General features: G+C 46.7%; 1 protein-coding gene across 1 annotated transcript in view; it reads left to right on the forward strand.

Moving 5' to 3' along the window:
* Window positions 1-26,244, forward strand: part of LOC116793766 (vascular endothelial growth factor receptor kdr-like) — a 132,785-nt gene that overhangs the window by 68,255 nt on the left and 38,286 nt on the right. The window contains exons 10-14 of the mRNA XM_032701846.1: window positions 5,262-5,409; window positions 7,374-7,476; window positions 15,906-16,014; window positions 23,684-23,977; window positions 25,938-26,084. Coding sequence (XP_032557737.1) covers window positions 5,262-5,409; window positions 7,374-7,476; window positions 15,906-16,014; window positions 23,684-23,977; window positions 25,938-26,084 — 801 coding nt within the window. The remainder of the gene's footprint in view (window positions 1-5,261; window positions 5,410-7,373; window positions 7,477-15,905; window positions 16,015-23,683; window positions 23,978-25,937; window positions 26,085-26,244) is intronic.

Consider the following 26,244-nt stretch of genomic DNA (forward strand, 5'->3'; position numbering starts at 1 on the left):
AGGTCATTTTACTAATTAATTAATTAATTAATTATTATTTATTTATTATTCTTTCTTTCTTTCTTTCTTTCTCTCTCTCTCTCTCTCTTTTCTCTCTTTCTCTCTCTCTTTCTCTCTTTCTCTCTTCTTTTCTCTTTCTTTGTCTTTCTCTCTTTCTTTCTCTCTCTCTCTCTTTCTCTCTCTCTTTCTCTCTCTCGTTCTCTCTTTCTTTCTCTTCTCTTCTTTCTTTCTTCTTTTTCTTTCTTTCTTCCTTTCTTTCTCTCTCTCTTTTTTTCTCTTTCTTTCTCCTCTCTTCTTCTCTCTCTCTTTTCTCTTTCTTTTTCTCTTTCTTTTCTTTCTCCTTTCTTTCTTTCTTTCTCTCTTTTCTCTTCTCTCTCTTTCTTTCTTTCTTCTTTTTCTTTTCTTTCTTTCTTTCTTCTTTTTTTTCTTCTTTCTTTCTTCTTTTTCTTCTTACTTACTTTTTCTTTCTTTCTTCTTTCTTTCTTTCTTTCTTTCTTTCTTTCTTTTTCCTTCCTTCCTTCCCTCCCTCCCATCTTCCCTTCCTTCCTTCTTTCTTCTTCTTTCCTTCCTTCCTCCCTCCCCTTCCCCTTCCCCAAAAAGAAAGAAGAAAACCCCCACCAAACCTCACCAAAAGAGATCACTTTTGAGCCAAGCTCAGACAACTTCCTGGGTCTTTTTTCCCTTTCCTCCTGTTTGCCCAGTCCCAGTCTGCATTAATAACTTCCCTCTCTGCCTCACAGAATATTCACCTGGCTCCACCTACAGAGCTTGTATTTCCATTAAGTGCTGTAGGAACATCAGATAAAAGACTCTGAAGTGCAAATGTTTTTGCTTTTGGGAAAGGATAAATAGAAAACTAGTTGCCACTCTCTCAGTGGTTTTAATGAAGGCCCATGTCCAGCAAAGTACATAAGGCTGAGACTGATGTTCCACTGGCCATTCTATGTTATTTTAATGATGTGCTTAATGAGAAAAGATTTTTGAAGCCTGGTTTAAATGGTAGTGGGGAAGGTACACAAATGGCAGTTCTGTGACAGGTCACTGAGAGTAAAGCAAAGTTTCCCTAAAAAAGGCAGAGAAACTTTCTCTGTGTTGTCCTCTATATTTGGATGCTCCTTCGGGTGGCAGGTGTACAACCCCCTCAGAGCATCTGCTCTGAATTTAGACAGAAGAGTCTCTTGTAGAAGGGGTAATGCCAGAGGGTTAAATGTCCTAATCCTTGCCCATATTATTTGCTCCTAATGCCGCAAAGTAGAGATAACACCAGAAAGTGACGATTTGCATAATGTGATCAATTTGAAAGGTACAACTAAACAGAACTGTTTTTTTTGATGCATTTCCAGCTGCAGCAGCAGCAAAGCCTTTAGCTATTCAGGTCAGCTCTCACACCAGCAATTGCACCTCTGCAAGTGAGCTGGGGATACAGTCACACTTGGAACAGGGAGGGAGAAAACCATTTCTTTGGATACATTTAAAGCCATCTGCACATCGTGCCTTCCGCAGGCAGCTAGGAGCAGAAAGCTTTTAAGGTTTGTTTGCCTTCTGCTTGAGAAAGGTCAGCCTGGGAAAGTGATGGCCAAGGGATGGGATGGGAGGGTGGGAGGGAGCAGCAGATCCGGCGCAGGGGGAGTGGAAAGCAGGAGCAGGCTAGCAAACGATACCTGGGTAAGGAAGGAAGTGTGAGGAAAGATTTTGCTCTGGCACTTCAGCACCTCTGGAGCAGGGGCCGCTGGGCTGGGACAGGATCACAGGGAGGTGGCAGGTGACCCAGGGTGAGGGTGGCAGAGGGGGCAGTCAGCCTCGGCATAGTCCCCGAGCTCCCGAGGATGCAGGAGGACCTTGCTCTGTAGTTCCTGGAGGAGGGAAGGAGCAGTGGTAGCTGGGGCTGTGCAGAGGTACCTCCTTGATTACTCGCCTCTGTTCTGCCAGTAGTGCAATGCCTGTGAAATCACCAAGCACAGAACTAAATCACTTAATCACAGAACCACGGAATGGCTGCGTTGGAGGGACCTCTGGAGACCCTCCAGTCCTACAGCTCCCCCTTCCCAACAGCTCCTTCTCTTTTGGATGCTTAAACCCAGCAATGCACACACAGATATAGGTGTGTTAATGAAATCCAGACTTTAGATGCAACAAGAAATGTCCTTGGATTTGGTCACAAATGGATTTGTACCCCAAGGCCTTCCCTGCACCGGGACATGAGCAGGGAATAAGCGTCTGTGCAAATCCACTGTGCTGCTTAGTGAGCAAACAGAAAGAGAAAGCAAAGCGCTGTCTGGAGGAGGGAGAGAGATTACCTGAGAAACACACTGCTGGGTGCACCCTAATAATCCCAGGCTTTAGGCTCCAAAACTCCTCAGCAGGCTGATGTGGAGAGGTTTTTCACAGGGGAAAGTGCTGCAGGTGCAACCCATGAGCACCCACCCAGTCGAGTCAGTCTAAAAGGGCAGTCCCACCACAGAGGCCAGTTAATGTGTTCCATCACTGAGGGAGGCAACTCCTGTCAATAGGATTGGGTCAGCATTGAGCAAAGGGAATGGAAAAGCTTCAAGGGGGCACAGTAAGAGTAAAAATGGCCATGCAGTGAGCAAAGTTTTGGGAAGTTTTCCCAAAGAAATATCCCCCAGCCAACCCCCCCACATTCCCACCGCAAACCAGCAGGGCCAACACCCCCCCAGGCACAGAGGAGGCCTGTTCAGGATTGTGGAAGAGTCTCATCCTCACGGTGTTCAGTGCAGTTCAGAGGTCCCTTGCAGAGTGACACCCCCTCCATCACAGCCTGCAGGGACAGGGAGACACGTGGAAACTGCCTCAGTCTCTGGGTGTCATGCCCATGATATCTAGGGCCCGCACTAAATGTCTACAAAGAACACATGGGGAGGCGTTTTTTAGCCAACCCTCAAATTTTAAGAAAATAACTGCTTAAACCTTATAAATAATGATTATTTCAATTGATGAATCATTCTGACTCATTTAGGTCTCGAGTAATTTTTTATAGTGCCGTGCAGTAAAGTAATTGTGGAGTGAAGAATTCATTTGTCACTCCTGTATGTTCTTGTTAGAATTGGATCAAGTTAAATAATATTTCTTTTTCAGAAGGACAATTTAAATAACAGTCAACCATGAATGTAGAAAAATCTGATATTAAAAGACTGTGATCAACCCTCGTGCCCCCATGCTCTTACACACACACAAACCCACACAACACAGTCTCCCTCCGAAGTGTGTAAACCTTTGTTCTTACAGCCCAAAACATAACACTTGAGTAACTTTTCATGTAACACTTGAGTAACCTTTCACACTGAACTCAGAGTCTCTTTCTCCAAGTGAAAATCATGCTTTTGAGTGCAGTCCAGAAATGCCAAACACAGGATTTGGGCTGAAAAGAAAAAATGCCCGAGATAATGAAAAATGTGCTTCTCTCTCCGGGGAGCTTTACAGAATTATTTTGATGATCAGAAATAATTTTATGATGGGACATGAGATGCCGGTTACAAGGAATTTCAGCGTTTGTCCTGAGAATTGCTCAAGAATCTCCAAGCACTTGGTCAGCAGAAGGCCTGTGTGACCCAGAGCAATGCGGTGCAGGAAACGCTCTGTGGGTGTTACAGAGGGGGAGGAGAGTTTGAGAGACCTTCACCTCGGGCTCAAGTTCTCCCTGTCTGCTCCTGTCTCCATCTTCTACTTCCCAGAGCGCAGTTCCTTCTCCCTGAAGGGATGAAGGAGTGAGGAGGGGAGGTTTGGAGCCTCATAACACATCATGTGCGGGGGAAACGAGACCCAACCAAAGGGGATCAAAAAAGCAAAAGGGAACACAAGGAGCCACACCAAACAAGGGCTGTCGTTTGGGTTTCTGAGGGGAAAGGTTAATCAGGACCTAATGAAGGTTCTTAAACAGATAATGTTTTATTACAGCACGGGATATGGCTGACCCAACTCCAGTCAATACTCCTTCCATGTGGTGGAAAGGAAATGCTGATGTGTTTTCAGGCAGTGATGAGGTCAGAAGATCTTTCAGAGTCTGACCATGAGAAATGGAAAGCGAGGATCCCCCAAGACATGGGGGGGGATCCTCGAAAGAGTCCTCTCGAAAGAGTAAGGGGTTAGAAAGGAAAAAAAAGCTATTAAAAAAAGAGGGGAAGGGCTCAAGATTGATGAGGTGGGCAGTGGCTCATATTTACATATCTTGTGGTCTCCTTGACAGCAGAAAAAATAAGTTAACCCAAAAAATAGAAATCTAATCTACATTCACTTCCAAGTTGTCAAAAGGCCTCGGTGCAGAGCAGCCACACTTGGCTGCACAGGGATGTCCCAAGGAGGACCCCGACCAATAAATCTGTTTGATTTCCTGTTATGAGAAGCAGACAAAGAGATATGGTGAGGAATGGGCAGAGCTGTCTGCATAAGGAAGAGCCTGTGCTTTCACCCCAAACTCCAACCCACCTCTCCAAGGTTAGGAAGAGTTCAGTTCACTTTGGGGATTTTTCAGTGTTATTTCTCCTTTTCGTGTGTTCCCGTGGGAGCTGGAAGGAGATGGGACAAAGCCTTTCTTCCTGCTGGCAACAAGCAGCCTGAAAGTGTCACACAGAAGTCTGTTCTTGAGAGATTCCAGTCCAAGGGTGTGATCTTCAACCCCTCCAGATGTGAATAATGCCATGACATTTTAATGGGTTTGCTGTTGGTGAGAATTCTTTGGCATACTCTACCAGTGTTTTCTCCACACGACTTCTTCCTTGCTTCTTCTTCCCCTTCATCCAGAGCACGTTACAAATAAACAGAAAAGGGCAGGCGAAGATTTCAGATCAAAAAGACTTATTTTCCCAACCCCTGAGGACCTGCACAATGGTAACAGCACTGCAGAGCAGCAGCTGCTTGATAAGGTTCCTCTCAGGAGGTGACCTCACCACTCCAATGCTCTTTTGCCCACAGTACATGGACTCACAGCCTGATCTTGCAGTCCCTGTGGGTGTTTCATGGCGTAAATTTTCCAGATACAGCAGGTCCACAACAACATTGAGGGTGATTAGGATGAATGGTAGCACTGCAGTTCTGAAATAGTACGACCAACACCCATGTTTCTGCAGATGAATGCTCCCAGTGCTGCTGGGAATTCCCCCAGGACATCAGGAGCCTCACTAAATCACCACTTCTCTCAGCAAAAAGTTTCAAAACCTTTTATGGAAACAGGACCAGGATCATGACCATGGATGTACATTTGCTCATTTGCTTTTTTGTGGTGTGTTGGTTTTTTTCCTCTAGAGAGACCCAAATCTTTGAAAAGGAAACTGATTTTGATAAGATCATGCGGGTGGAATTAGGAAGCAAACACAAGATCCACTGCACTGCAAGTGGGAATCCTGAGCCCAAGATCGAGTGGAAGTGGCAGCCCTGCAGCCTCACAGACACAATGTAAGTGACATTCCAAAGGATGACATGTTCCAGAGAGTTTGGTAGTTCCAAGTTACCTTTTCTTTCCACACCTCTTATTTCGGTTGGTTAAAATCCCAAGTAGTGATTCCCCTCCTGAAGATCTCCAAGGTTAGGAGCCCAGCTCATATCTGGTTGTGTGTGTTCTTGTTGACTTACAAGGACCTTGTATATTATCTGAATTGTATGAAGTAAGTTTAAAGTGACCACTTCAACTCTTCCCTGCAATGAGAGGGCTGAAAGCAGGTTTTCCATCCATAAAAAAAATAAGGCAGGTCTAGAAAGCAAGAGAGAAAAGTGCTGGATAGTTCCTTATGTTCTCATTGATCCATTGCTGTTCCAAGTACTATGAGAAAGCCACGAGACAGGGAAAAATCACGGAGAAATTGCTTTCGCAGGTTTTCTGCTGCAGCAGTTGCAGTGATGTTGAGTGATCCAGTCTCAGGCTGGGTCTAAAGAGTGACCTTGTGTCCCTCCTCCAGGGCAGTATCCCGGTACCTCAGTCGGGAAGTTACACTGCTCCCATGGGAATAAAGAGCCGAGATCTGCTGGCTTAGGTCAGGCTGTTGGCACTGCAGGGCAGCAACAGGGGCTGCTGCTTCAGGGTGTTCAACCAGAGCAGAATGGAAACACCACATGGAAGCAGGTTCTGCATTCCTTAGGAAGGCCACAGGGATGACCCGAGATCTTTCCAGGCCTTTCTGTGTAGGGAGAGAATTGGTCATGACTGCCGAACTGAGCCAGACTCAAACTGACCTGGTGGCAAAGGACCTCATATAACCCTTGTTCCAGCTCTGCCTCTCTGATCTTATCAATTTAAATACAATTGCAGAGTGGCTCTACTCTCCTGGCCCCTGGGGCAGCCTTATCTTTCGCCAGCAGAAGCTGAAGGAGGATTCCTGTGGGAAATGACACAGACCCCATTTCCTTCTGTTGTCTCACTTCCCCTCTCTCTCTCTTTCTCTTCCCCCTCCTCTGCCTCACCAGTGCACTTGAATCCCAAAACACCATCATTGTTCCTTAGAGCTGTGATGTGATTTACTTCCTCTGGGGTTTTTTCCCTTCATCCTCACGACAGGATTGTGCCGTGCAGGAAGTCACTCAAGACATCTAATTAGGCTCTTTTGAGAGCTATAAACCCTCCCTTGACCCAGGGAGTTGCCCAACTGTCTTGTGTGGATTTGACCAAGGCAGGCTGACTTATGGATTCATTTCCTGCAGCATCAGCACTTACAGATGTCCAGATTCATTTTACCTCCCATAACCTGCAGTGGACTCAGATCCTTTGAACTGCTAAGCATGAGAAAACCTGTGTCCTGCTCAGTTATTCCAAGTCAAGGAAGACAGAAAAGCCTTTTGCTTGGATGGTGCAGATGTGCCTTTCCACATGATGTTCAATACACTGCTCTTTGCCCATATTCCAGAATGAAGATTGATAACTGGCAGCTGTCTGCTGGGGAGTGGGCAACATTAAAGGAGCTTTCTGCTGTCATTATCCCAGTATTTATCCACTCTACGCCCTCAGCCCACACTTCCTGTTGGAAAGCTGAGCAGACAGACTCAGCAACAATCACCTCCCCCGCAATTCTGAGTGACTGGCATTTTGAATTTGGAAATATAACTCATATTAGCCAGATTAAACTCACATAATTTAATTAGTTATCCAGTATTTCCATTTTTAACCTTTGGAAAGTTTAGGGGGGTTCCTTTTTGGGCATATACTGATCTTGTCTACCTCTGTCAAGGTGCTTTGCAAATAGTTTTGGAGTGCTGTAGTGAAGGGATACAGTAGTTTCACAAGAGAAACAGACTCCATCAGCCACAGCTTTTAGGAGTTTTTAAGACCGAAGACTGTTGTCTAAGACTGACATTCTTTTCAACACACCTCCCTGGTTATCTGTGGTATGTCTGGTTCTTGAACACCATCTCTGCTTCTCTCCCTCCAGGTGCAAACCCGAGGGGCCAAGAGTGGTGGTTCAGGAGAACATGGTCATAGGCAACAAGATCAGAAGCATTGAGAACATGCCCATGCAGGGGGATAAACCAAAGGTATGTGTGGGGTGGAGTCTGAGCCATGATGTCATGGGATACCATGGGATCCAGGGGCTGCTCCAAGGGCTCCATGCTTCACACAGAGCTCTATCCTGGAGCTCTGTCCCAGAGCTCTGTCCCGTGGTTCCCAGGCTGCTGTGGATTGTTAGAATGCTTTGAATTCCCCAGCTCTGGGATAATTTCACTGCTTATAAACACCAGAATTCTGTGAATGATGTCACTCACCCTGTTTAAAACTCTCCAAAGAGTTTTGGGTCAAAGACTCTGTGTCTCCTCAGACTCAAGAAGTGTAAGAGTGGTTCAGCGGAGGGGTCCTGTGAAGTGACCCTGACTTCATTAAGACACTTGAAGAGCACTTTGTCCTGCCCAGGTTTGCCTCCTCTCAGCAGCAGTAGCTGAGCAGTGGTGTGATGTGAGAGGCCTGCAGTGCCAGAGGGAACTGACCTCATTTTGGGGTGTGCAGGTGCCTGCAGGCCCTGCCTGTTTCAGCTGGAGTTGTCCATGTTTCTTTACCCATCTGGGCTGCCAGCCACATTACTGACTCCATGAAGGTGGGAAGGCCTTCCTTCTACCCTTCCCTGCCTGCTCCCCCTTCCACCAGCATTGGGATCACTCTTCCTGTGTGAACTGCAGAGATCCCAGCCAGGAGTTACCTGTTCAGTGCCTCCTGGGTACCTGTGGTGGTGCTGAGTGATGTTTAGACTTGTCCATGCTGACCCTTGGGAAGCTGCTGGAGCTGTTCCACTGTGGCTTCACAGCCTCCTGGCTCTGCTGTGCTCTGGCTTGGACAGTTGGTTCACCTGTTGGACTTACAGAGGTCTGTGGCTTCAGGAGTGGGTTTGCAGGTACAGGTTTTGAGGTGGATGGTCCAGATGGTCTAATCCTGCAAGGTGCTGGATGCTGCAGTTGATATCCTGTGCATCTTTAAGCAGAGGATAATTCTTGAGTTACTCCCATGCCCAAGTTAAGCACAAAGCTAAAGTGCTCTTCTGGATTAGGTCCAGACTAAATCAGCATCTGGCAGGATCAGTGCCTTAGCCATCTGCTCTTTCTCATGGAGACTTTCCAGTTCTAAACATAATCTGAAACAGAGCTCTGAAAACATGGTGGCTGGGCTGGGAAGGAGAAAATCAGTGTTCGCCTTTCATTCCCGAGTTTTTCCATTGCTGGAAGATATTTATAAGTTGGATTTATTTAGATGGCATAGCGCCCCTTAAGCTCTAGTTTTAATGTATTCTTTAAGAATTTTAGATCTCTGGTGATAGCAACTCCCTACAAAGTACTAATTACTTATAAAAATGGAGGTCAGCAACAGGTACCTACAAAGTTTTGTCCTTTTCTAAGACTTCCTGGTTGCTGCATGGACTGACAAGAGTTTTCTGGCTCTCCTGGCTACTGTCTCCTTCTGCACACATATATATACAGTCTGTCAAAATATATGACCTGGTGTCCCAGAGCTTAGTTTGTGTCTGATGATCAGTCTTCAAGTTATATTAATCCCAACAGAAAAGAGGTTTCACAGTTGCTGTGACTCAAAATATCTCTGGTTGCTGAATTGTCCTGCTGTGTGGAAGTGAGGAACATGAGGGAACGCCACACAAGGTCCCCACAGAGTCCTCAAAGGTTTTCCTTGTCCCCAGGAGCTTGGGCACTCTGAGTGCCACCAACAGCCCCGAGGTTTCTCCTTGCACAGCATCTCGGCTCTTCTCTGCACACCCCAGACATCCTGAAGAGTTCATTTTAGACATGTTCTGTGAGGGTTGTAGCTCAGCCTACAACCCTTTAACTTAAGCTTTTAAATTTCAGTATTAAAGTTACAATTTACCTAATTTTACATTTTATAATATATTCATTTTTTCATCTCCTGCTGATCCACTGGCTAAAAACACAGTCTGAGGTGTTTCCTAATGATTTTTATGTCCTGATTAAGATTTATGCAAATTAATATAATTAGGTTATGAATTAATATAACTAGATATATGAACCTCAGGTTTCAGCACTTGGTAATTCATCAGCATTGACTGGGCAGATGAAATAATGAAGATGTTGGAGTGTGACTGAGCAGGGCTTTCATGGACTGTGTTATGAAGCTGGGATTAGCTGAGTTTGGTGATTTTCCTGGGGGATTTGAGCCTGTCAGTGAACGCTGGATTTTGGAGCAGAAGCTGGAATTCACCTGATCTCAAGGATTCCTCAGCATTCCCAGAGTTCACCCTCCAAGAGCTGCAGCAATACTTGCTGGTTCAGCATGAAAACATGCATTAAAAACATGGGAACAACTGCCCTGGAATTACCAGATCCAGAAGCTTTCTCAAAGCAAGCTGGCAGGGCAGCAAGCACAGATTTTTCCAGCAAACCCCTGGTGTTTGATGTGCTCTTTGATCACATGAAGATCTTTAGACAACTCTTGACAGGAGTAGTGTGTAAAATTGAGCTGCCTTGTCATCATCATAATGATGATTCCACTATTATTCCATAGAGAGAGAAGTGAATTTCACCTCCTTCCTGCCTTCTAAAGGCTGAGACTCATCCCTAAGGAAAAGCACGTGGTTATGGTTATGATGTACTTCACTGAAGTTTTGGTCAAATAATGGTTGAGGCACCTGCACTGTGTTAGAGTCATTTTCCCAGTGGTTTTGAGTCAATACTAAACTTTTCACTTTGTGATTTAAAGCCCCATGTACCTCCCTCTGAATCCTGCTTTTTCACACCAGGTGAAACACCCGTGATTGCAGGAATGGTCTGAGTTTCCTCTTCATGTCACAAGGAGTTAGGTTGTTATTTTATTTGCTTTTCTGTTAGCAAAATAACACACTGGCCTGAGCTTGGGAGAACAGGACCAGCAGAGGAGAATAGCAAGACTCATCCATAATTCAGTCCTCACTGGGGGGTTCTTTTCATCACTCTTCTCCCATTCATGTAGATACGAGAGAGTGGCCTGGCCATGGGGTGTTTCTGCTGGTGGAATTCACAACCACTCACGAAAACTGACCCAAAAATGCCAGGTTTAGACCTCCTGGAGGAACAGAAAGACTACATTAGAGCAGTGAGGTACATTTGGTGCCAAGTGTGGGTGCAGCTCAGCCAAGGGGTTTAAACCCATCCCCCTGTGTGGGTGCCCACATCAGTGAGCTCCACCAGCCCTGTCCACCAGGCCCTGGCAGGGGAGGTGAGCAGTCACACTCTCTGGGAGACCAGCCCAGATATTTCAGGCACTACCCAAGCACAGAACGTGGACTGCACCACACTGTCCTTGGCAGGTCTTGTGAGAGCCTGGCGAGCAGCAGGCAGGTCAGAAATGGCCCTGTGTCTTCCCTGCCCTTCGAAATTCCTTCCTGAAGTCACAGGTTGTGAGGAAGAAGCAGAGAGTGGTCACTGCTCAGGACTGGCCAGGACCTATCCACCCATCCCAGGGCCACAGGGCAATCAGTCCGTCCATACTAGAGGTGAATACCAGTTCCTCCAGAGACACCTCAAACCTCCAGTTTCCCCCCAGTTCCAGCCCAGTCCAGCCCCTTTCCTTCTGCATTCTGTGAAGAGGCTTGCTCTGCTTTCACAGGGAAACACTCACTGCCTGAGACGGGAGCAAACCTGGAAGTTCTCAGCTGACTCACAGGCTTCTCTTACCACTCATTCTCAGTCCAGCCTTTAGCATGTTTTGAATGAATGAACCAACATCATGGATCAGAATTGTCAGGCTATGAAAACAAATGTTATTCTGTGCCATTCAAGTAGACGGATTAGGAGTTAGTTGAATATTTTCTTTGCGGGGTCTCTGCTAAAGTTCCTGTAATTCCATCTCCCTCTCACACCTCCAGCCCAGCTCTGCCAGAGTCAGACAGCTGAGAAATTTTCCACCCACGTTTTCCACTCCTCATCCTCACCCACGCAGAGCTAACGAAGTGAAAGAGAAAGAACTGTTAACTAAAGCTGCTGGAGGGAGGGATTAGCCAAAGGAAAGAGAAAGCAAGGAACAACTAGATATGTTAATGCATGCTGGCTCCAGCTTAAGAAAAGGTCTAGTTGCTCTGTCCTTACTACAAGACGTCTTAAAACACTCAGGGTACATGGCTGTGGAATGTTATTTGGCTGCTTCTAAAATAATTTCTTTTTAGCAGCTCGGGAACATTACAGTGCAGGACATATGGACTTTATTGAACTATTCCATTAGGAGTTTTCCCAGCAGCAATGTCTATTTACTCATCATAGCTGTTCTTCAGAGCTCAGTCATTTTATTTCTTTTCTTATGGAGTTTTAAACTTAGTCTATTCTTTCGCAGTAATCATTTATTAGCTAATAATGGCCTCTTCGGGGTCACAGTATTGGGTGGCCTTTAGTTTAAGTCATAGGAAATGGAGCCCTTTACTTGCAAATCCAGTCACAGGCAGGGTGTGTGGTGTTTGGTATGCAGTGAACTCCCAGGATCTCATCCAGCTCCCACTAGGAAGATGTCTAGACATGCCATGCCAATAATTTGTTATTAATTACCATTGGTCCCAGCGCCGTCTGCGCAGGAGCTGAGGATGGAACAGCCCCGTCGTTTGTGCTCCACTCGCGACTGGAGCTCACTGGCAGGGGTTTGATGTGTCATTGAGCCTGAACTGCTCTTGGCCAGGACGGGGAGCGGAAGGTAAACTAGAGAATGCAGATTTCCAGGCTGTAAATAGTTCATGAATTTTCACTGCAGGGATACAGAGTTTCAAGGCAGTTGGGGGTTTCCCCTCAGCATCATTACTGAGGTTCAGCAGGAGCTGGACTCTGTCTGGGACTGAGGGCTCTGAGCAGAAGGCAAGGGAAGCAGCTGTGGTGTGAGCCCTGCTTTGAATCACAGGATCACAGGAGGTTTTGGGTTGGAAGGACCTTAAAGCCCATCCAGTGCCACCCCCTGCCATGGGCAGGGACACCTTCCACTAGCCCAGGTTGCTCCAACCTGGTGTTGGACACTTCCAGGGATGGGGCAGCCACAGTTTCTCTTCCCAACCTGTACCGGGGCCTCACCACCCTCACAGCCAGGAATTCCTTCCCAGTATCCCATCTAACCCTGCCCTCTGGCAGTGGGAAGCCATTCCCCCTCGTCCTGTCCCTTCATCCCTTGTCCCCAGTCCCTCTCCGGCTCTCCTGGAGCCCCTTTAGGCCCTGGAGGGGGCTCTGAGGTCTCCCTGGAGCTTTCTCTTCTCCAGGTGAGCACCCCCAGCTCTCCCAGCCTGGCTCCAGAGCAGAGGGGTTCCAGCCCTTGGAGCAGCTCTGTGGCCTCCTCTGGACTTGCTCCATGTCTCAGACTTTTCTGTCCTAGGTCTGATTCCAGGAACAGAAAATACTTCACCAGGTGCATGGACTGAGCACACTGAGAGGATTATCCCCTCAGAATTTTTTCCACTCCACACAAAAGGTCCCCAAATGCTGAGGCTGTGCCACTGCAGAGAGGAGTCTGTGCCAGCAATTCTCACTGTTAATAATGGGAAAAGATCCCTATGTTTGGCTGCTCAAGTTCAAACCACTTTTTCATTAGGGATGGCATTTAGAAGAACAAAATCCTTTTCCCAACCTGCCACTATGACCAAGTGCACACAAATTTCAATTTTCAACTGCCAAATCATCAGCACTGTGAACCCTGTGAGGTTTAACATCTAGGTTAACAGAGGTTACTTTGGCATCTCCTTGGTTCACTTCAAAGAGGTCTCCTGATCTACGGGTACTTCAAAAAGCAGAGACCACTGCTGGCTTAGAAGCGCTTTTCAGGTTGCTTTTGGTAAAAGACAAAACTATGTGGTCTTATAGAGGGAAGGGCTTTGGACCCCTTTTGGTTTAGTCTGTTAGTGTTCCAAAGCACCACTCTGTTAAGGACCAAACCAGGACTAGGCTAGTTTGGCAACTGAGAACTTCCCTTCAGATGCTGGAAAGATAATTGGACTCCCAGTCTCAGGGATTGGCCCAAGAGCACACAGCTCGACTAAAAAGTTGATGCATAATGATCTCAGGATAATTCTATAATGATTGTAATTAATTCTTGTAATAATTCTTAGTACAAGAAAATCACTCAAAATCTTGAATTTCCAGCTCTGAAATCACCTATAGATCTCTTCTGAATGCTGCTGGTTTAAAAGTCACATTTTGGAGGACTCTGGGAGGTGCTGGTTGTAAGACAAGTCAGTAAAGTGCCTTGTCTCTGTAGATCAAGTGTGTAACAAACTGCTGTCCAAGTCCATAGCAGTAATTTGAGCAAATAAACAAGAAATTGCTTTCTTGCTTTTAATGAGTAGGTTTTTTCCCAAGAATTTGTCCCTAGATTGTTTCCCACCATCTTTTTCACCTTCATATCTAGACACAACTGAGATTAGCTGTGATGAGGTCTCAGTATAGCTATTTGCTCTTTCTTTTTTTTCCCGCTACCATGCCAGACTTCTCCTGAGTTATGGAGTTGGAGGCATCAGCATCTCTGTGTGTGTTCATGAGCATTTACGTCTGAGCCACAGCTTGAGGCATTGCATCAGTGTTTAGAAGAGCCACAGTGTCACCCCTAACACTTTGGACATATTCCAAAATGGATATTTTATGCTTTTGACTGGCTCTACAGTATTATCCTCCACTTCCCATCTAGAGCTGTCACTTAGAGAGACTAATTACTGTTAAAGAGCTGTCCAGATTTATCCCCTTCCATCCTCAGCACGTACATTTATATTGGCTTTTGCTATTCCCAGACCTAAAATTCACAGATCCAGCAATCATGAGAAGAGAGATCTTGGTCCTGATTCAGCAGTAATTCCACAGGCAGTGTCTGCTGCTCAAAGTCAGGGTAGAGCTCTGAACATGTGCTTGTTAACAGCCTATGGCATCAGGCCCAGGGCTACAGGAACAGCAACAGGAGGAGGAGCAGGCACTTCTCTGGATGATTTTATATCCAAGTTACAGCTATTTGCACATCATAAATCACCCAGCACTGCACAGCTCTTTCTTTGGTGGACACCAGAGGGAGCTGGGTTTACTGGGCTCCTGTTTTCACCCCTAAACTTGATTTGTCCCTCTTCTTGGTTGATTTCTGTGCCCATGAAAAGCAGACTTTTCAACTTACCCGTTATTCTGCTGCAAATGTTCCCCATTAGAATGTAAAATGCACATGGGATCAAAGCCTTTGAAACTCGTTTCCCTACAGGATTTAAAGTGCCAGAGCTCAGCAAACCTTAAATAGCTCTGAAAATACAATCCACACAGCTATAGACACACTCATGATGCAGCTTTATGAGGGGTAAAGGAATGTCTTGTGTGAGTTTAGTTTAGGATATTAAAAAGAAAGTCCAGAGATGCTTTTGTGCACTTCAAAGTGCTCTCTGGAGATAAGGACAAAGGGCCAGAGGGTGTTATAAGTTTTGATTCTCAAATGCCTTAGAAGGGATGGCAAAGAAAGCAATATTTGTTCCAAATGTGAAGGCTCAGAGTTCCTCAGGTGAATGGCTGCAGGGGAAGCAGAGTCATCTTGCAAGAATATCTCTGTCTTGGTGGGTCAGCCCCTGATTTCTCACTACTAACCCGACAGAACATGAGGAATAATTAAAGCCACGATCTATGGATAGTCCTGTATGAGCCTGTGGTGCTGCAGGGACAGGGACAGGGCAGTGCCACAGGGCTGCTCCTCATTAAGGGGACCCTACAAAGAAGCAGAGACTTGGAATGTTTAAGGAACACAAATTCCTAAGGATGTGTTTGAGTTCAGCCCCGTGAGTAACAGAAACACTTCCTTTTTCTGTATGGTGAAGCTCAGGACAAGTGTTCCTTCCTTATCATTCATGATCCTCCCTTTCTGCATTTGCCAAGTGTCACCAGCAGCTTCTCCAGAGCTTCCTTCCTTCCTGCACAGCTCCTGGCACAGCTCTGAGGAAGGGTCATGGAATCAAGGGACTTCCAAGCACAAGTTGTAAGAGTGAGCTGGGGACCAAAGGGGCCACATCCTTCTCTCCCTTCTCTGGGGTTACAGCGAAGCAAAGCAAAATCCTGCAATGTTCTTTACCCCACATGCATATGAAGTACCTGCTTCCCATGCAAATGTGGATGTTTGTCACCCATAACTGAGAAGCAGAAAAGAGAACAGAAGGATGTGGGACTGCATTTGGATGAATCCTCCAGGTCCTTCACTTCAGCTTTTTGCTAATGTTGTCACAAAAGGACCTTGGCCTTGTCTCAAAGGAGAAGCCTGTTTTTCGTTGATGAGACAGGGAAAAAAAGAAGTTTAGGATTGAGGAGGGAAGCAAGTTAGCTGGGCTGAGGTGATGTGAGATGATGAGAGATCAAAAACGTAATAGAAGCACTTGTGTGTCCGTGACCTTCACCCGTTACTAGAAACAACTGTATTAGCAGTTTTCTCTACCATAACACTCCTCTGCCGGGCCTTCCCCACACTCAGAGCCTTTTTTTGCCTTCTCTTTGCTTGGTAGATTGTGAGCACCCTCACTGTAGAGAACAGCAGTGCCTCAGGGATCTATTCCTGCGTGGCTTCCAACAAGGTCGGCGTGGAGGAGAGGAGCGTCGAGTTCTACGTGTCAGGTAAAGCACAGCACACACACAGCACATGCTGATGGGCTCATCCACCTCCAAGGTTTACAGGGCTGCTCAGTGCTCCTTCAAACTCTTGGGAATCCCTGCCTGTGGTGTTTTTGGAACACTCCCAGGCTGTTCAGGGCTGGGTCCTGCACGGCTCAGATGTGTCCAGCATCAGCCCCGATGCTCCTTTTGCCCTTCCCAGCTGCAGCTGCAGCCCTGAGTCTCAGAGCCTGTGTCTGAGAGCAACACTCGTGACATTCAAGCTCTGTCCTCACTAAACCTCCAGCAAAGCTGAGCCTTTGGAGCCTTCCAAAGGCCTGAAGCCTCTCCCTAACTTGGTTGGTCTCCAGTTAAGTCAGCAGACACAGCAAAGGTGAGCAAGGCCAGTGTCCACCCCAGTGCAGGGCTGGTATCGCTGTGACATTGGATCCCTGCCTGGGCAATCAGCCTCTCCAGTGCCCTTCCTGCAGGAGGAGGTGGTCACGCTCGTTTTCCAAGAACACAAATGCAAACAAATATCTGCTTAACCTTTCAACACAGGAATTCTTTAGTAGTGAGATCAAGACCTACATAATGTTTTTAGGAGAGATGGGAGTTTAAAAAGAGAGGAAAAGTCCAGGGACAGCTTTGTTCAGTGCTTACCCAGAACAAACTGAAACATTTCTGTGCTCACTTTCTGGATGAGTGGATGTTGGCTGGTAGAATTTGCATCAAAATAACAATGTTTAGAACAAAGAGTGCAGAAGTGTCCTGGAAAGTAAATATCTGATTCTCACTACTTGGTTCCTTCCCATGAAGCAATTTGCGAGGGCAAAGCTCGCCATGGGCAGGGCCCTGCACTCTCTGCCTCTCTTGCCTCCTGTGTTGTTTGACTCCATTGCTCTAAAGCAATTTTTAATGACATTTCAAGTCATTCTAACCAAAAAAGGGGCTCACTAGACATCAACACCATTGTCACATAGAAGTGCAAACAGGAAAATGCCATCCAAACAGGGAAAAATGCCATCCAACATTAATGAAGGTGGTGCCATACAGGGGAAAGATTTCACCTCCATTAAAGCTTCCTTGTGCTACCCCAGTGGAGACAGGAGAGGGTTTCACCCTCCAAAATGTATTCTTCAAAGCTCTGACTCTTACTGACTTAGAAAAAGCCTTCAGGGTGCACTTTTGGGAGATCCAGCTCAGATGTAAGAGGTCCTCAAGATGTCCAAGGCAGGCTGAAGACCAGCTTGGAAGTACTTCGCTACTTCCAAGTGTTGAGTCCTCTTGTGGACTGGTGTCTGCTCTGAATTCCAGCTATTATGTTGGGGAGTGTTACCCACAGCCAGGTGTTCCCAAGCTGCAACACTTGGGGACTAAAACCAAAGCTGCAGCAACTAAATAAGCAATGAGCACACGGTCAGATCCAAAGGGTTGGATCACCCCATGCCCTTTCACAACTATGTTTATTTTAATAATAAAGTTATGTAGGGGGTTTTTTCCACCCACAGTGAGCTAATATTTCAGATTTTTTTTTATTTTAAGATCAATGTAGCAATGTTTGAGACAAAAATGTTTTTAATCATGAAGTTTTAATTATGAGGAATGAATCACTGGGCAAAATTACTAGCAGTGTTTGTGGTGGAAATGTTTCCAGCAAAGCAGACCAGGAGGTGAGTGGGGATTGGCAGGGCAGATATTTTGCTGTGAGTCTGTGCCATTCTGGGGAAGAGGTAGATGCTGGACGAGCATGACTGGCTTTTAGAAAGTGCTGTGTTTAAAAATAGTGGTGTTTATGGATGAGAAAGGAATGCAAACTTTTCTAAATGTGGCCATCCTGATGCTAAAGTAGGTCATGTTGCTGCAGTAAAATAGCAGCAGAGTGACCTGCTGCTGGGTTTGTTCACATGGGGGTCCTCTGCTGAGTCATGGGCATCATTCCAGCATGGCCAGACTGCTGGGAGAGCTGCTGCAGGTCTGCTTCAGCATGGGGAAAAGCTGGGTCTTTCTCCTGGGAGCACTGGGAGGGGGCTACAGGTCCTCTCCCCAGGGCTTGCCTCCAGTCTCAGTGCTGGTGGAACACCCAGGGAGGCTTGGGAGGTTCCGAGCAGAGCAAGTCGTCCAAAAGCACAGGCTCCAAGGAGTCCCTTTAGGATTGCTGAGCTGGTTCCCTTGGGGCACATTGAAGCTCAGAGCTGAGCTGAGGGCTGGGTTAGAGCCTGGGGGTGCATGAGCAGCACATGGGCCTTTAGGACAAGGTTTTCAAATGTTTGTAGCACTCCCAGTTCTCTGCAAAGCAGCTGCAAGTTGTGGCACCCCACAATTAATGTGTTGGTTTTAAAGACCTAATCTCCCATTATCTCCTGCCAACAAACAAGCTGGTACATCCTGAGCTGCTTTCAAACATTTTGGCTGAATTGAGCTTGACAGATTTCTTCCCTGGTAAGAAATCTGAGGATGATGCAGAGGCTGAAGTCCCTCAAAACCCTGTTCCACTGGGTCAGAGTGAGATGTTTTCCCAGGACATGACAGAGTGTTCCAGGGAAACATCCTCAGGTGTGTGCCGGCTGCTCTCTGGGGACTTGCCTCACTTCAGTCTGATGTTTTAATCACCAAGTTCATTTCAGAGAACTGTCTTATCCCAGTGGAATAATGTCAGCAGACATTTTGTTCTTCCACTGCAGAGCCCCCACACAAACTCCCACGGACACCAGAAATAGCCCTGGTGTCTATTTTTAAATAATTTCTTTGCCAGCAGAGTTCATTTCATGAAGGGCCAACAGGGTTTGGAGATCACTCTGCATCCCAAACCATATAAGGGGACCAATGTGATGAGAAATCTCCTCACTCAGTGACGGCCCCAGAGCCTCCCTGAGCTCTCCCAGATGTTTCTGACTGTCATTGCCCCTCCTAGAGCTGCTTCTGGTGGCAGAGGCTCCCATGGCAATGCTTATGGTGTCATCCAGCGTGTCCTGGGCTAACTTCTTAGTCCAGGATTTTTGTTTCGTGTAATCCTTGTGGAAACCAAAACCTGTCCCCTGCTTTGCCTACCCCTGTTTGCCCCCCAGTGTTCCCATTTACCACGTGACTGGTTTGCCACAGGCAGAGGACTGTGGGTGAGCCATCAGATGCTCAGAAGCACCTCATGTCATTGCCCACCTCCAGTTACACTCCAGAGGGACACTCCAGGCAGACTGGAACCTTCCCAGTGCAGTGAAAAGCTGACCTGGATGGATTCTCTGCCATGGACAAGTATTATTTACCTTCTGATCTCTACTCTGCACCTTGGAAAGGGCAGCTCTATATTGCTGTAGGTCCCAGTAAATCAAATTCTAGCCTTTGTACAAAAGGCAAAATGGGATCCCACCATCTGAAAACTCTGAACGTTCTCAGAATATAATGAGTTAGGATAAGAATAACAAATAATAGGAAACCCTTTTTCAGGCACTCATCTGATTGCAAAACAAGTCAGAAAAACTGGAGTTAAAGATTTCACCAGAAAGAAAATACTACATTTCAAACAGGAGATAAAAATCTGCTCTCAGATAGCAGAACAAAGTATGAGCTGGGCTGTTCTGTGATTCTGTGCCACTGGCATCTGCTTATTCCTGATGTGTTTACAGGATCTCTGACAAGCACCACACTGGTTTGGGTTGGGGGGCTCACCCTCCCTTTTTCTCACTCTCCCTACCTCCCTGTGCCTGGTGGCAGCCCCCCACCCTGACAGGCACAGGGCTGGAATTTGGGCAAGAGCAGAAGTTTCGAAAGCACAGGAAATTAAAAACAATTAATTCCTTGTAAATACAAATAGAGCCAGACTTCCCTTTGATTTGTGCTGCCTTTTTCCCTCCCCCCCATGGCCTGTTTCCCTATTTGTGGAATCCCCCACAGCTGAGGGGGAACTTGGTGGCTACAACCCTGTAACACAATATGAAAGACATGTTTGGTGACTGCTGATAAAAGGGAAAAGGCTCCATGGTGCATTCTTTTAGCCAACTTATTAGGAGTCTTATAAACACTGTATCTGTTTCAGAGAGAGGAAGTATCACTGCTCAGGTCCAAGATTATGTAAGCAAAGCAGTCGAAGAGATGAACTGACTTAAAATGTGCTCTCAAAGCTGCAGCTACTCCCCAGATAACCAGGTAGGAGGAGGAAAAGAGAGAGGAAAGCAAGAGAGACTTTTTTTCCCCTCTCTTTTTCCTTCCACTGCAATGAAAATCAATGAATATTCTATTGGAGCTGAAAGAGCTGCTTGAAAGGCAAACACGATGGGAGAGAATAGCACAGGTTCCAGCTAAAAATACTCCAAATGCTAAATAAAAAATGTCAGCAGAAGGAATGATAAGAAAAACAAGCCAGGCCTCTGCTCCCAGAATGTTAAGTTGGTTAGAAAAAAAACTTGCAACTTTCAAGTCCAGCAGCAAGGTTATGGAGCATCCCTCACAACTCAGGGCTTGGAAAGGAACACCTCCAATCCCTTGGGAATTTGCACCAGTGTCAGGTGGGTGCTCCAGCCCCTGCTGGCACTGCCAGACCCAAGCCAAGTGCCACCCACCATAGTTCTCTAACTCTTGCTGGAGCAAAGAGCAACTGTTTAGAAGGGAAACTAAGAAAAAGGCAAGTAAAAGGGCACTTCTCCCCTGTTTTGGTTTGGCAGGTTCAGGAGTGTTGTGGTTTCAGGGTCAGAAGTGTTGTGGTTTCAGGGTCAGGAGTGTTGTGGTTTTAAGCCCAACTGGAAATTAAGGACCACAAATCCTCTCGCTCAAACCCCTCTCTGTCCCCCCACCCCAGTAGAATGGGGAGAAGAGTCAAGGTAAAACTTGTATGTTGAGATAAGAACAGTTTAATAATTGAAAATAAAGTAAAATACAGTAATACTGGTAAATGACAATAATAATGATAATAAAAATGGAAAAAACAAGTGATGCACAATGCAACTGCTCACCACCCACTGAGCCATGCCAGACCCCCCTTCCCAAACCCAGATCAGCCCCTTCCAGTTTATAGAATGGGAATGGTGTTCTTATGGTGTGGAATATCCCTTTGGCCTGTTTGTGTCACCTGCCCCAGCTCTGCTCCCTCCCAGTTTCCTTTGGGAACCTCCTCACTGACAAAGCAGGAGACAAGGAAAAAAAGTCCTTGACTTGGGATAAACATGACTTAGGAAAAGCCAAGCCATCAGTGTGTTATCAGTACCACCCTCATTCCAATCCAAAACACAGCACTGGAACAGCCACTGGAAGAAAGTAACTTCACCCATCTGGAACAAGGACAAATCCACCCCAAGGAGAGAGGCTGAGATGCTGCTCATGCCCACACCCACTGTTTTCACTAGATCTCAATTCTTCCTGTTTAGAGAGGTCCTGCTGCCCTCAGGCTTTGCCCCCATGTTGATAAGCATCACTGGGGACATGCTGGAAGCACAGGACATCAGGAGTAAGGAATGGATGTGTTACACAGGGCAGCTTGAGTGTATAGCTCAAACAAGAGAGAGCAACTGAGCCTGACACACTGCACAGGGTAAACTAAAATTTCCTGACAGGGAAAGAAAAGAAAAATAACAATTTCCACAGCTGTGCCTGAGGGATTGCTTCTCTTTGGGGATCTTTTGTAAAATATTTCTGGTGCCAGTCTTTAAAAACCATGAAGCAAAGCTCATGGGTTCTATTCCAGATGACTTGTGAAGAAGAGGGAATTTTAATCATATCTGAAAGCTCCTTCGGGGCTCTGGGTTTTTTTTATAATATATGATTTATTCTAAGGCAGATTGGTTATTTCAACAGCCTCACTATTTATGCTCATCTGTGGCTTCAGCAGAACTTTTTGCAGGAGTTTACAGGGCCAAATTCTAGCTCCCGTGTGGAATCTTTTACATGGCAAGTGCAGTGCACACTTGCTCCTCTTTAACTTCTGTCTTTCCCAAAGTACCATCCATTCCATCCTGGCCTGAGAAAGCATCTTACCAAAAGCTTGATGCTGAAGCAAGAATCTCTCAGATTTACTGCAAGTGCTGTTCCTGTTCAGAAGGTGGCCCAGAGTCCATCCCTGTCCCACCCTGGTAACATCTCTAAGGGGCTCCTCGTAACTCTCAGCTACTTGAAAATCCTGACCTAACAGACAGCAAAGTAATTCCAGGTCCCTGTGGTTGTCCATGTGCTCTCATTCAGGTCTGCTGGTTGGATAGATCCCTCAAACAAATAGACTAAAAAGGGAATAGAATATCTTTCAGCCCCAGGTCTTTAATTGCAGGTCTCTGGTGGCAAATGCAGCAACAGGAATGTGTCTGTAGGCCAGGCTCTGGCCTTCTGCTCCAACAGTTTTGCTTGTCTTCAAATGGCTTCAGTTTGCCACTTTGGGAAAATTGATTTTTTTTTTTTCTGGAGTGAAAAGTTACTAAAAATATAGCAAAAACCAGCTTACTCTTCTGTGGCTAGATTGGAGTCATGCCTCAGAGTATTTCCCTGCTAAATATAAGGGCCTCAAGGACTTGTACATCATTAGATCAGTTAATACGCAGTGATCAAGTAAATATCCACCCAGGCACAGGTGATGAAAATAAATATTGGCATAGTTGATATAAGAGAGTATTGAGAAGACTGTTCAGTGGCGAAGAAAATGTTACTCCTGAGAGATGGGAATGGGTTTCTTTATTCCTGTGCAATTATATTTTCAAGCACTGATTGCAGGTAGAAAGGGAAGAGCTCATGAATACATTTGTCTGCCTGGATAGATCATCATCATGGCTGGGCTTCGCGAACGAAGATTTGGGGAGGGCTCTACCCCACATTTGTTACAAGCACGCTGGTGGCTAAAGAGGCCAATGCGAGTTAGACAAGTCTGGTTGCAAAAGGCACAGCAGAAAGACTCCTTGGATGGTATCGGCAAGACACGATTCTTTCTGCGTTGTCTCTTCTCTTCGATGGTGATCCTGCGTGCGTTCTCAAAGGAAGCAGCAGCGTTATAGATGGTGTGTCTCCAGGCCTCCTGATTGGAGGCCAGAGTAGACCAGCAGTGGAGATCAATATGGCCAAGGCTGAGATGTTGTTTCAGGAAGTCCTTGTATCTTCTCTTCGGGGCTCCTCTCGTGCAGCAGCCAGTGGCAAGTTCGCCATAGATCACGATCTTAGGGAGGCGGTGGTTGGTCCTTCATCCTTGAGATGTGCTCTGCCCAGCGCAGCTTTGTTCTCAGCAACATGGCCTCAATACTTGTGACTGCTGCTTGTTCTAGAACAGGTGTATTGGTCACATAATCTGACCAGTGGATGTTTAGGATTGTATGGAGGCAGTGTTGATGGAAGCGTTCTAGGAGACGCAGGTGGTGGCGGTGGATGACCCATGATTCAGATCCATATAAGAGAGTAGACGGCACTATGGCTCTGTAAACACCTCTCTTGATTAAACTCCCTCAGCCCATTAACTACTCCTATTTATAAGCTTTCAATTCATTACTTGAAAGTGGAATGATTAGAATACTGAGGGCTGTACTGCCACAGGTCAGCAATGGGCTGTGAGAGGGACCTTCACTCCCCTAATTCCCAACCCCCGTGCCTGTTACCACATGCAAACATGGGTCTCATTAAACCTGGCTCCTTCCATCATGGCCTTGGAAATTTGACCACTGAGAAGCCACCAGGCAGCCAGAGATCTCCTCAGCTATGACTTAATTGCAAACACGTTTTCTGTTCCCCCCAGATGTGCCCTCTGGGTTGCAAACGTCCCCCCAGGTCACAGCCATCGTGGGCAGCGACGTCCGGCTGACCTGCCGGGCCTCCAGGTACATCTACACCCACCTGGTCTGGCACCTCCCCTCCCCAGGGGCAGCTCCCAGCGACTCCCTGATCAGGAAAACTGTCAGATATTCCATCTCTTTGACACTGGTCATTCCCAACGTCACGAAGGAGCAGAGTGGTCTCTACAAGTGCCGAGCTCAGAACCAGTACAACAGCACAGACACGCTGGAGCAGCACACACAGCTCCTGGTCAGAGGTAGGTGCCAGCAGAGAGTGGCAGTGGGGTTGCCTTTATATTGGAGTTCTAATATAGACTTTGTGCCCTGGTTTGGGTTAATTTTTTCCTGTTACTGCATGTGGATTGACAGCCTGCCATGCACATTACACATTACTCATCCAAGCCACTGCTGGGTCTGGATAAAGTATTTGCCTTAGACATAAAGGTGATTTCAGCAGCACTTCATCTTCCTAACTCCATGCTGGGTGCAGATATGGTTGACTGAGGACAAAAGCCATTACCCCCCATGTTAGTGACAGCACAACTCTGTAACTTGGGACTGTCACTCCAGATCCACATGACTTTGGTAGAAAACTCCACACACTCTCAGCTGCCAGAGATACCTAAATAGATTTGGATCCAGCAAATGTAGTCTCAAATGCCACTGGTCAAGTGTATAATCAAGTGACATGTGCCATTTATGCTGGGTAAGTAGAATGCACTTCATAGTAAAACCAGTATTTTATTATTTATACCCAAGCCCCCAACTCTTTTACTGTCATAAAAACAGTAACACTGCAGATCCTGCTGCCTGGGTCCATTGGCTGTGGGAATATAAAGAGTGGGATACTTCTTCCAGTAGAAAGTTACTGAAAATTAGTGAAGTTGCTTCTGCTTCCTAGTGAAGAAAGTGGGTGATCATCTCTAGGCCTCCTCAGAAGAAAAGGGGCTGCTGGAATGCGTGGATTTATTGACTGTCTTCCAGTGGTGAAGAAAAGCCCAAAGCACAGAAATGGAGAAGTGAAACAACGAGCAGCAAGGCAGGGAGCAGGATCCCAGTCCTACACAGGGATTTTCAGACTGGCTTTTCCATGTACACCACTGGCTCATGGGACGCTGAGGGGACATGAGCCATGAGCACCTGTCACTGAGGGAAAGCAGGGCAGGGCAGTGCTGTGTTGGCTCCATCCCTGCTGGAGTGAACCAGGACATGCCCTGGGCAGCCAGGAACCCTCTCCCAGTCAGGCACACACAGGGGGATGCTCAGCCCACCTCAGCTGTGGCTACCACAGCTCTGATACCACAGTGGGAGGTAAGTTATTGTCAGACCTCGTCCTGAGGTGGGAGGAAGGGAAGGAATGGTAGTGCCAGTGCTTTGGCTGATCCCCACAGCTGGAGCACCAGAGCCACCCTGAGCATCCCCTGCCTGAGGCTCTGGGCCTACCCTGCACTCTGCATTCAGGCACTTCCCTCTCCCCTGGCACGTCCTTTTATTCAGTCAGGCAGGTTCCCACCTACACAGACACCCACACAAGATGGCTGTGGGAAAAACACAGCTGAACTGGGAATACATCCATGGAGAACCGGAACTGTGATTACATTCCTCTGAGGGTGACAGGGGTCTGTTACTTGTCTGGCACATGGCAGAGGCAATTCTTGTGGAGAACACACATGGAAATGCCCCTCCAAATCAGCCCTCCTTCCCCTATTTCAAACAGGGTCTTTTCAATGTTCCAACAACCATCAGCTACTTGTCCTTAGTGCAGGTTTGGGGGATTTTTCTGTGCTGTGCTTGTGATTTTACTCATTGCTGTCCTGTACCTGTTAGAAATGAACGTAAAGTGGGGGTTAACATGCTTTGTACTAAGTAAGTAACCACACTCATGACGGAGGATATAAAACCTTTAGAACTGTTTCCTCTTTGCCTCCTCCTCTCTTTTTTTGTGTTCACTCTGCATGTGCACCACCCACTCACTGTCCTTTGTTTTCTTCAGAGGATGAGAAACTCGAGGAGGTTTGAGCTGCAGTCAAATCTAAGCTTAGTCAGTTTGAAAATAAGCCAGACAAACTCCTCCACTCCTCCCACAATCTCTGGGGGAATTTTGGCCCAATCTTTGCCCTGTCCAGCCCTGAGAGGCTGTGCAAGGAGCAGGGATGGCAGAGCTGAGGGAGCTGCCTTCCCAGGGCTCACTGTGGCTCTTTCCCTTTGTGGCTGCAGCAAAGGCAGCGCCATTCGTGATCCAGAACCTCACGGACCTGGAGGTCAACATCAGCGGGAAGATCCTGCTGGAGTGCAGGGTCAGCGGGACCCCAGAGCCACAGGTGACGTGGAGGAAGAATGGATACCCCATCTCAGTAGCTTCAGGTGAGGAATTGTGTGGGATATGGGATAATGGATGACAGGGTCACCACAACACAGGGCTGAGCCAGGATGGTACCCACAGCCTCGGGGCACACACACACAAAAATCCCAGGATATCAGGGCACTGTTACATCTCCACATTGGCCCTGGAGGTCAAGGAAAG

Source organism: Chiroxiphia lanceolata, chromosome 14, assembly GCF_009829145.1.
Source record: "Chiroxiphia lanceolata isolate bChiLan1 chromosome 14, bChiLan1.pri, whole genome shotgun sequence".
Lineage (NCBI taxonomy): Eukaryota > Metazoa > Chordata > Aves > Passeriformes > Pipridae > Chiroxiphia > Chiroxiphia lanceolata.